The sequence below is a fragment of the Sturnira hondurensis genome, unplaced genomic scaffold (genome assembly GCF_014824575.4).
Source record: "Sturnira hondurensis isolate 20B ecotype Veracruz unplaced genomic scaffold, ASM1482457v3 Scaffold0001918, whole genome shotgun sequence".
Taxonomy (NCBI): domain Eukaryota; kingdom Metazoa; phylum Chordata; class Mammalia; order Chiroptera; family Phyllostomidae; genus Sturnira; species Sturnira hondurensis.
Window position 1 is genome coordinate 73,235 of NW_028074549.1, and position 11,163 is coordinate 84,397.

Sequence of the window (11,163 nt, forward strand, 5' to 3'; positions counted from 1 at the left end):
GAGCCGCAAAGCACGACCTCTTTAGGTAAAAGGAAGGGGCGCTCCATTATCCTTAGCGGACCAATGAAAAACCTCCAGATTATCCTTTCTCTATTGGTTAATGGAGACCAATTACAAGTGAACAGTGTTTTAGCGGGCGTCTCACAGTAGAGCGCAGTGACGTAATGTGAAAGGTCGCAGTGTAGGGCCGAGCTAGACCAATGAGCAGGGCCAAGGGGTTGGGTTGCCTTGTTCTCACGCCCAACCCCGCAGACTCAGCCCGAGGAAAGTTTCGCTTTTAGGAGGGAGAGGAACAAACATGGCAGTGCTTTCAGGGCGCTTGTGTGTCTCTGCAACCATTGCGTTGGTGCTGCTGCTGGTTTATGAGGTTCCCTTAGCCTCTGCCCAAAGAAAGAAGGAGGTAAGGACGCTGTTTCCTGCAACATGGCCTTTTCCCAATGAGTGGGGCTTGAGAGGGTCTGTTCATTCTTTCTCGACCCCCCTTCCCTATCGGTTCTGTGTCTTTGGTGCCTCCAGTTCCGCGGTTTCTGGAATTGTGGGGTTTGTCAGATAAGAAGCTAACTCCTTGTCTTCTGGAGATGTAGAGTCTGACAGTGGGGTGGGGTATGTGATAACCTGGTTCCTTTAGGCCTGTGGATGGGAATGGGCCCCATCCGTTGGTGGGGGAAGTTCGACTTTAGGTCCAGCGGGTAGAATATCTGAGTGTTTTGCTGTCAGTAGATGTAACTTGGTTTATAGACATACAAGAACAGATTATAGCATTTGCATTTCAGAGGTATAAGAATTAAACTGAATTGTGAAACTATGTTAGGTTTATTACATTGTCCGAACAATTGATTCAAAGCAATTTACGGACGCAGAAGCTATTAAACCATTTCAGTCATTTACCAAATACCAAGCATAGCAGGCACTGTCCTAGGACCTTAGTATTCATAAATAAACAAAACTAAGATTCCTCCGTGTGGAATTTACTACCTTTAGCAAGTGGAGGGGATAACAGTACACTTGCCTCACAATTAAACAATCGAAACAGGAATTTTAACACCGTGTTGAAAGAGTTCCTACTTAGCCCTGGCTGATTTAGCTCAATGGATTGAAGGCGAGCCTGCGAACCAAGAATCACTGGTTCATTTCCCACGCAGGGCACATGCCTGGGTTGCAGGCCAGGTGCCCAGTAGGGGGCACATAAGAGGTAACCACACGTTTGTATTTCTCTCTCTCTCTTTCCCCCTCCCTTCCCCTCTCCCTAAAAATAAAATCTTTAAAAAATTAGAGAAACACTTTAACTTTTTACCTTATGTGCTGGTATTGTCTGAAATTCCACAGTGACCACTTATTCTTTTTAAATAAAAAAGTGAAGATTTAAAAATACTAGTATTTCTACTAGATAAGTGATATTTATTCGAGAGAGGAGAAGTGAGGGAAACAGAGAAAGGGAGAAACATCAATGTGTGAGAGAAACAGCTATGGGGCTACCTCCTGAAGGGACCTGGCTGACAACCCATGCATGTGCCCTGACTGGGAATTGAACCATGAGCTTTCGTTTGCAGGCAGGTGCTCAAACCATTGAGCCACACCAGCCAGGGCTATATTCATTTAATCTTTCAATGAACTAGAAGCAGAGGGGCCTAGCAGGAGATAAATTATTTAAAAAATGAATCAGTAATGGATTATATACTTTAAAATAGTTAACATGGTGGATTTTGCTATGTGCATTTTATCTCAAAAATTTTTAGAAAGTTTTCAGATTCTAACTCCCTTTCCATCATGCCCACTGTTCACCCCCTAATCACTCTCAAAAATTTTGACTGGTCATCCTTGAATCCATCCTTCATAGTGTTGTCAGAGATGAAAATGAAATTCTGAAAACCTTTTCACCTGTTTTGCAAATTATAAAAGGGCTTCTGTACCCTGTCCCTGGTCTATTTCTTCCAGTCTTGTCTCAATCCCAAATCCTCCTTGTACTAGTCATACTGAATTACCTACCTTCTTTGATCTTCTCTGTATTCTCTTGTATCTGTAACTTGCTGAACTTCTGCTGGGGTATCTCTCTCCTCTCTCACCCCAGCCCCTCATTCACTTGAGGTTTCCTACTGTTCAAATCTTAGCTCAGACATTACTCTCTTAACTAAGCTTTTCCTGGTTCCCTCAAGTGAACCGAGATCAATTCAGCATATTTTATTATCATTGTTCATATACCAGTCTTTCCCATTAGACTGTGAGCATCTTAAATACAGACACTTATAAATTAATTTTTCTTTCCCTACCACCCAGCAGTGTCTGTCAAAGAGGTCCTCAGTAAAGATCTAATTAATTAATTAATTAATTAAGTGTATATAGAGTCACGACTCTGTTCTTTCACTTGCAGGTTTCACAACCTAAAATTGGATTTTCTTGTCAGTAAATAAGGGATAAATATAGGCTGGTAAAGCTGCTTTAGACTCTACCCCTTTACCTTCTAACTGAGAATGTTTTAGGCTTTAGAAGAAAGATTACTGTAATATTCAAAACTACTTACAGATGGTTTAAAAATATACGTGTTCTGCCCTGGCTGGTGTGGCTAAGTGGACTGAGTGCCGGCCTGGGAACCAAAAGGTCGCCGGTTCAATTCCCAGTCAGGGCACATGCTTGGGTTGTGGACCAGGTACCCAGTAGGGGGTGCATGACCGTCAACCACACATTCATGTTTCTCTTCCTTTCTTTCTCCCTCCCCTCCCCTCTCTCTAAAAATAAATAAAAACTTTAAAAATATATATGTGTGTTCTGTTGCAGAACACTTAGGATTGTTTTTGTCAGTATTAACAAAATTTCAGGTCTACCTACCATAGTAGGTTTGGCTTTAAAGAGGGGGTAATATTTGACCTTATAAGTATGCTTTTTTAAAAGACACATTTCCTAAATGAATATAATTAAAAATGGCTCAAGTTCCTTGTGGGTGTCTGTTGTTAAATGGAATGGTACCCTACTTCTCTGATTATTTATACCTGTACCAGTGTTTTCACAGGAATGTTGTTGACTTATTCTCTAATATTTATTCAATTCCTCCTCTATGTCAGGCACTGTGGTTTACATGCATTATCTGTAATCCTCACAGTAACCCTGCAGAGTAAGTATTAACCCCTTTTGAAAGATGATGGAACAAGAGAGATGTTGGGGGTTTGTCCAAAGAAGCACAGCTCTAGAGGCTGAGCTGGGATTCCATCCCTGGTCTGACTCCAAAGCCTGTGCTCTCTGCCAGGCATGAAGGTTTGTTTTGTAGTGACTTGTTTTATTTTTATGGTGAATTATTTTCTTCTTGTAGCAGAAGGCAGGTTGCTTGTCCTTGCATCTGGTGGTGGTTGGGGGAGGCAACATGATAAAAATGAAAAAGCATGGTCTTTGAGAAAATCATTTATATTTTTTATCTCTTTATTGATATTAAGGAGAAAGGGAGGAAGGGAGAACGAGAGAGATAAAGAAACATCCCCACGACCGGGGATTGAACCCAAAACCTAGATACCATATTTTGCCATGTATAATGTGCACTTTTTTTTAGATTTTTTAAATTTATTTATCTTTAGAGGGAAAGGGAAGGAGAGAGGGAGAGAAATATCAATGTATGGTTGCCTCTCTTGCATCTCCTGCTGGGACCTGGCCTACAACCCAGGCACATGCCCAGACTGGGAATCGAACCGCGATCCTTTGGTCCGAAGGCCTGTGCTCAATCCACTGAGCTACACCAGCCAGGGTATAGAATGTGCACTTTGTTGCCCAAATTTTTGAGGGGAAAATAAGGATGCACATTATACATAGGTATAATAATGACAATAACAATCCCATGTATAATGCACACCAAACGTGGGTGCGCATTATACATGGCAAAACACGGTAAGTCTTACTGTGAAAATTCTTTCCATTTTAGAACTGTTCTCAATGAGGGAGAGGGAATTTTGCTGCCCAGGGGTTATATGGGAATGTCTAGAGGCGTTTTGGATGGTTGTAGCTGGGGGTAGTAGTGCTGTGGGCATCCTCAGGTAGAGGTTAGGGATGCTGCTCAACATCCGGTGGTATGCAGCTCAGGCCCCCACAACAAGGAAGGATCTGGCCCAAGACGTCAATAGTGCCATAGCGAAACCCTGGTGTAGAATGATCATGGGCAGCTTGAGTCCTAGCTCTATCTTACTAACCTGGGGCATTTTCGCCAAGTCACTTAACCTCTGTGATTCTGGTTGCTCACCAGTTAAATGAGCATAAAAATAGAGTGCCTCACAGTGTTGTTTTGAGGTTTGAATTAAATTCTGTACTCTCTGATGAGAGAAGTTGTTGCCTGATACATAGGTATTAGGCGTTCCAAATACAGCTGGTTCCCAAATAGTGCCCTTTTGTTGTTCCTTATGACGTAGGAACTGAACTCTTGTTTATATCAATTCCCCTGTGTTAAAATTGGGTTTTATTATACCGTGTTTTGCTTAAAGTCACAGAACTATTGGACGATGGTGAGCTACTTTAATAGCTACTATTTTCTCAAAAAAATCAATTCAAAAGATGCATATTTTAAGATAGATTAAAATATTAGATTATTTTATGAATAAGGATTATAACTTGTGATTATTATGTTCCAGGCTGTGTTTTATAATTTTATTGTAAAAGTTTAAAACTAGTTTGTCTTTCATTGTGATCTATCTTCAATTCATTTTAAAGAAAACGAACTCAGAAAGTAACCTAATGGCATCTGTTATTAAGCAGTCTTTTGAGGTAGTAATTTCATAAAAGCTTTTAGAGAACTTGTAATTGCACTGAACTAATTTCTTCTACTGGATAAATTCTTTTGAGATTGAATAGCCAGAAATCAGGTCTTTTCAGTCTGATAATAAACATGATCAGGAATATTGTAAATGTTTTACATAGATGTAATTAAAAATTTATTCAAGACTTCTTTAAAAACACTCCACATATTTATAGTTAATTCAAAATACATACACTTGTTTTGTTGGAATGATCATATACCTCTGTGATTGAAGAGAGATAGACTATATAAAAAACTATTTCAGCCCTGGCTGGTGTAGCTCAGTGGATTGAGTGCGGGCCTGCAAACCACACGATCATGGTTTGAATCCCAGTCAAGACACATGCCTGGGTTGCAGGCCAGTTCCCAGCAGGGGACTCACAAGAGGCAACCATACATTGATGTTTCTCTCCCTCTCTCCTTGTCTTCCCCTCTAAAGATAAATAAATAAAATCTTTAAAAAAAAAAACTATTTCATTACTTCTTACTGCTTTACATTTTTTGTCTAAAATACCCCAAGTAGTATCTGCAAACTATGGTGAGTAAAGTACGCAAATTATGTTTGCCTTTTCATCCTCTTCACAGGGTCTTTCACAGAGCAAAAGTTTTTAATTTTGATGATGTCTAGTTTATTATTTTTTTATGAATTGTACTTTTTTTGTGATTGTGCTTCAGATCTAAGAACTTTGCCTAGCCCTTGATCCTGAGCATTTTCTCCTAAAATTTTTTCCTTTTTTTAAAAGATTTTATTTATTTAATTTTAGAGAGGGGAAGGGAGAGAAACATCAATGTGTGGTTGCCTCTCACATGCCCCCTTACTGGGGACCTGGACTGTAACCCAAGCATGTGCCCTGACTGGGAATTGAACCAACAGCCTTTTGGTTCGCAGATCCGTGCTCAATCCACTGAGCTGTGCCAGCCAGGGCCTCCTAAAATTTTTATAGTTTTGTTTTTATGTTTAAGTATGTGGTCCATTTTGAGTTATTTTTTGTATAAGGTATGAAGTTTACTTCAAGGGTCATGTTTTTGGCTATGGATGTCCATCCAGTTGCTCCAGTACCATTTCTAGAAAAGGCTCTCTCCTTCCTCTACTGAGTTGCTTTTGTACCCCTCTGAAAAATTAGTTGGCTATACTTGTATAGGTCTATTTCTGGGTTCTTGGTTCTGTTCCATTGACCTGTGTGCCTATCCCTTCATCACTTCAACCCTGCCTTGCTTACTATAGTTATACAGTAAACCTTAAAATCTGGTAGAGTGATTCTTCCCACTGTATTCTTTGTGTTCAAGATTGTTTCAACTATTCTGGTGTGTGTGTATGTGTGTGTGTGTGTGTGTGAGAGAGAGAGAGAGAGAAGCAGAGTGTTACATAAAACCAGCCACTTGGGCCCTGGCTGGTGTAGCTCAGTGAATTGAGCGTGGACTGTGAAGGAAAGGGTCACTGGTTTGATTTACAGTCAGGGCACATACCTGCGTTGCCAACCAAGTCCCCAGAAGGGGGCGCACAAGAGGCAACCACACATTGATATTTCTCTTTCTCCTTCCTTTCTTTCCCCTCTCTCCAAAAATGAATAAATGAAATCTTCAAAAATTTTAAAAACCAGCCAGTTGCTTTAACTCCACAGTCTTTGGAATCTTTGGCAAATGTGGAAAAGGGTTTATGATTTGATACTATTTTGTTTATTAGTAAATAATAAGCATTTCACATCAGAAGTATAGTATTTGATTAAAATTTCATCATGAAATAATATAATTTTAAGGATAGTTATCATCATCAGGCTCAACTCCTAAAATTTATATTTAGGTCTCTCACATTCTTTTCGTACCTCTGCTTGTTAATTCTTGGTATAAAGTTACCTGGATATAAAGGATCCTTTTTTTTAAAGATTTTATTTATTTATCTTAGAGGGGAAGAGAAGTGGAGAGAGAGAGAGAGAGAGAGAAATATCAATGTATGGTTGCCTCTCATTCGTCCCCTGCAGGGAACTGGCCTGCAACCCAGGCATGTGCCCTGACTGGGAATCGAACCGCGATCGTGTGGCTCGCAGGCCTGCGCTCAATCCACTGAGCCACACCAGCCAGGGCTAAAGGATCCTTAAATGAGAAGTTGAGTGTATTAATAGCACAGTCCCTTTGTTTTCTTTTTTTTTTTTTAGATGGTGCTTTCTGAAAAGGTTAGTCAACTGATGGAATGGACCAATAAAAGACCTGTAATAAGAATGAATGGAGACAAGTTCCGCCGCCTTGTTAAAGCCCCACCAAGAAACTACTCCGTTATTGTCATGTTCACTGCGCTCCAACTTCACAGACAGTGTGTTGTGTGCAAGTATGAACCTTCAACTACATTTCCAAATTCAGTAACTCATGGATTTTAACCATTTTGCAATCCCACAAGAATTAAATTAGTTTAGTGGGTACATAAGTAATGTGTGTACCTTCCTTAGTACTACTGCTTATGCAATCATTTCATTATTATTAGTGAGAGGAACAAAGAGGAAGGGTAAAGTATTGTAGCAATCATAGGAATAAATCTAAGAATTATCTTCTAAATTGTTATCAACTTATATAAATATATGCCAGTAGCACTGATGTACTGTTTTATTATTTGTAGGTGTTTTCCACTTTATACTCTTGTCTTATCACAACCACTTCAGAAGGTAGTAAAACCAATATATTCTTAGTTTTGGGAGAAGCAAATTCTAAATTTTTTTAAGATAGTACTTTTAAAAAAAGATTTTATTTATTTATTTTTAGAGGGGAAGGAAAGGAGAGATATATCAATGTATGGTTGCCTCTCGTGTGTCCCCTGCTGGGAACTGGCCTGCAACCCAGGCATGTGCCCTGACTGGGAATCGAACCGTGATCATGTGGTTCACAGGCCCGCACTCAATCCACTGAGCTACACCAGCCAGGGCACAAATTCTAAATTTTAACTGGTTTACCCAGAGCTAAAGATAACTTATTGATGCAATAATGGTCGCTACAACCAAGTTTGGAATTACAGGAGAACTTTTTTAGAAAACCAAGATGTATGATTTAGAGGTATTTCTCTTTTTTTGTTTAATCCTCCCCTGAGGATATATTTATTGATTTTTACACCGAGAGGAAGGGGAGGAGACACACACACACAGAGAGAGAGAGTGAAACATCGATGTGCAAGATTAGTTCCCTCCTGTGTGCCCCGTGACTGGGGATCGAACCTGCAACCTTTTGGTGTATGGCATGATGCACCAACCAACTGAGCCATTTGGTCAGGGCGAGATGTTTCTTTTTTTCTACATTATTTGGTGATGGTGATAAACCTTGAAAATAGAGACTAATTTCCCTTAAACTTCCATCAAATAATGGTTTATCGATTTTATTTCTCCATTTCTGAGTGATGTTAGGAATAAAGATTGGTTTTTCTTTAAATAAACCCGATGGATAATTTAAAATAATGGATACTAAAAAATAGAATACCTTTTGCCTTTCAGTGTTCTTGGACTTTTTTTTTTTTTACTTATATTTTTAGATCACTATGTGTGATCTGGGAATTTATTTTAAATGAAATGACAAAGCTGCCCTGTAGAGAACTAATTTAGTAAAACCTTGGAGGCTTTCCACATTCTGCCAGCCTGGGCCCATGTGAAGAAATAGACAGCCTCCTCAATACACCCCAAGCCTTGCTAATTCTTTTTTTTTTTAATATTTTATTTACTTATCTTTAGAGGGGAAGGGAAGGAGAGAGGGAGAGAAATATCAATGTGTGGTTGCCTTTGCTGAGGAGACACAATGCATATCGTGTGTCCCCTGTCGGGAACTGGCCTGCAACCTAGGTATGTGCCCTGACTGGGAATCGAACCACGATCCTCTGGTTCGCAGGCCCGCGCTCAATCCACTGAGCTACAGCCGCCAGGGCCAAGCCTTGCTAATTCTTATTAAAGGATTTTTCTCCTTGGAGGTAGGAAATAGTCAAGGGATTTGGTGCCAGCGTGCTTATTTTATGGGTTATGTGCTGAATATAAACTGAACATAAATACAGGAAGGAAAAGGAAAAGTAGGTATTAACTATGAATAAACTTAAAATCTAGAATTACTTATAATTCAGTCAGTTCACTCACTGGTAGTCAACAATGTACAAAAATGTCAGGAAATAAACAGACTTCATAATACTATATTACATGCAAATTAATGGACTTCATGCTAACCTAAGTTTTTAGTTGTCTCTTACTTTCTACAAGACCAAATTTAAAACTAGCTCACATTTTTCTAAACTCACAAAAAATAAAATTAGGCAACAGCAGTACATTGAATACTATATATTTGGTGTAATCAGGATGAGAAGTATAAGAAAGTTGACCTACCCTCATCATCTGGCTAGTGATTTCCACACATGGAAAGTTTACTGGCAATATAACACACTTTATGATTTCATACCTGGTGACTTGTGTGTATAACAATTACTGTAAATTTTCAAGAAGGACATATAACAGAAGTGGTTAAGGTTGGCCTAAGGAGAAGATAGTATTTTGAACTAGGATTAGAAAGATGGATCAGATTTAGAGAGAAGTAAGATATTCTGATTAGAAGCAATGACGTGTACAGGGGTACACAGATAGGAATAAATAAAAAGCTGTGATGAGGATACAGGAATAAATAAAAAGGTACAATGAGGATACTGTGTTTGAACCCTGGCTGGTGTGGCTCTGTGGATTGAGCATTGTTCCGCGAACTGGAAGGTCACAGGTTCAATTCCCAGTCAGGGCACATGCCTGGGTTTCAGGCCAAGTCCCCAGTTGGGGGGGTGTGAGAGGCAGCCGATCAATCCAGCCTCACACAATTTTCTCTCCCTCTCTTTCTCCTTCCCTTCCCCTCTCTCTAAAAGTAAATAAATGAAATCTAAAAAAAAGATATTCTGTTTTAGATTGATTAGTAGAAAAGCTACTTAAAAGCTAGATGCAGACCTGCCTACTGTAGCTGCGGTGGGGAGTTGGGCATTGTCCTGCAAACCAAAAAGTCACCAGCTTGGTAACTGGTTGGCAGTGTACAAGAGGCAATGGATCAATGTTTCTTTCTCACATCAATGTTTGTCTCCCTCTCTTTCTCCCTCCCTTGCCCTCTCTCTAAAAATAAATGAAATCTTTAAAGAACAAATAAGAGTTAGGTGTATTATTTGGAACTAAATGATAAAGAACATTGAATAACCAGTGAAAGAGGTTGGAGACTGTGTTCTGAAGGTAATAGAAAAGCACCAGGTTCTGAGGAGTTTATCATCTGTATAGTCTCTCTGGGAAAACATTTCAACTCTTGTCTTTGAACTCTTAGAAGTAACTTAGGGTGCCCTGGCTGGTGTGGCTTGGTGGATTGAGCACTAGCTTGCGAACCAAAGGGTTGCCGGTTTAATTCCCAGTCAGAGCACATGCCTGGGTTGTGGGCTAGATCCCCAGTAGGGGGTGTGCGTGAGAGGCAGCCACACGTTGATGTTTCTCTCCCTCTCTCTTCCTCCCTTCCCCTGTCTAAAAATAAATAAAATCTTTTTAAAAGGAATTTAGGGTATTAAATTTTGTTGTAGAGACAATTAGCTGCATTTTCCAGTGACTACTGAAGGGCTTTGAGATAAGAAATGGGCATAAAACGTGAGGTGAAGACAGGTAACTACTACTTTCTATTGAAATCCCCAACACTTGGGTATGGCTTCCCTTCGGCCAAAACAATGGCAGACATTGCCAACATTTGTCGTAACGCTGACCCCAGAGCCTGACTTGCTCGTCCACTCTCCCGCCCCCATTGGAAAAACTGCTATTGCATCTTTGGGTTTGTTTTACTGCTGATGAACTAGCTTTTAAAAATATTTTCTATTTTATCTTCACAAATCTGATGGTATCCAGGCAAGCAGATGAAGAATTCCAGATCCTGGCAAATTCCTGGCGATATTCCAGTGCATTTACCAACAGGATATTTTTTGCTATGGTGGATTTCGATGAAGGCTCTGATGTATTTCAGATGGTAAGGTCTTTGGTTTCTTCTCTTAAGTAGAAATAGGCAAACTATGGATAAAGTGGAGTACATCTTTTTCAATGGCCACAAGAACTTAAATAGGACTTGTCTTACCTACAATCTAGAGCACAGGTGGCAAACACAAGGCCCGGGAGCTGAATCCGGCCCTCCACCTTCTTTTACTGGGCCCAGCACCTTGTTTCTACCCGGCGGTAGTGCCAAGCTCCTTGCCCCTCGTTAAGGAGTAGTTACATTTATACAGTCCTAAAGTTACATTTGGCCCTTTGAAGGTAACCGTGAGGCTGATGTGGCCCCCACTGGAAATGAGTTTGACACCCTTGATCTAGAGCACTTCATGAAATAAAAGCTAAACTTGAGCTCACTTAAAATGTAATTTAAATGGTCAATGCCTAACCTATTAGAAT

The 11,163-nt window shown here is 39.9% G+C and overlaps 1 protein-coding gene across 1 annotated transcript; it reads left to right on the top strand.

Moving 5' to 3' along the window:
• Positions 1–235: 235 nt before the first annotated feature.
• Positions 236–10,792, top strand: LOC118981009 (magnesium transporter protein 1-like). Its single transcript, XM_037037743.1, has 3 exons — positions 236–400; positions 6,919–7,088; positions 10,630–10,792. The coding sequence occupies exons 1-3, from the start codon at positions 299–301 to the stop codon at positions 10,775–10,777; spliced, it is 420 nt and encodes a 139-aa protein (XP_036893638.1). The 5' UTR covers positions 236–298; the 3' UTR covers positions 10,778–10,792.
• The last annotated feature ends 371 nt before the right edge of the window (positions 10,793–11,163 follow it).

Excerpts from the sequence above, each read along its gene's own strand:
- LOC118981009 (XM_037037743.1), top strand. The coding sequence starts at position 299 with ATGGCAGTGCTTTCAGGGCGCTTGTGTGTCTCTGCAACCATTGCGTTG. Across the intron at positions 401-6,918 it reads CTGCCCAAAGAAAGAAGGAG|ATGGTGCTTTCTGAAAAGGT; the intron begins GTAAGGACGCTG and ends TTTTTTTTTTAG. Across the intron at positions 7,089-10,629 it reads AGACAGTGTGTTGTGTGCAA|GCAAGCAGATGAAGAATTCC; the intron begins GTATGAACCTTC and ends GATGGTATCCAG.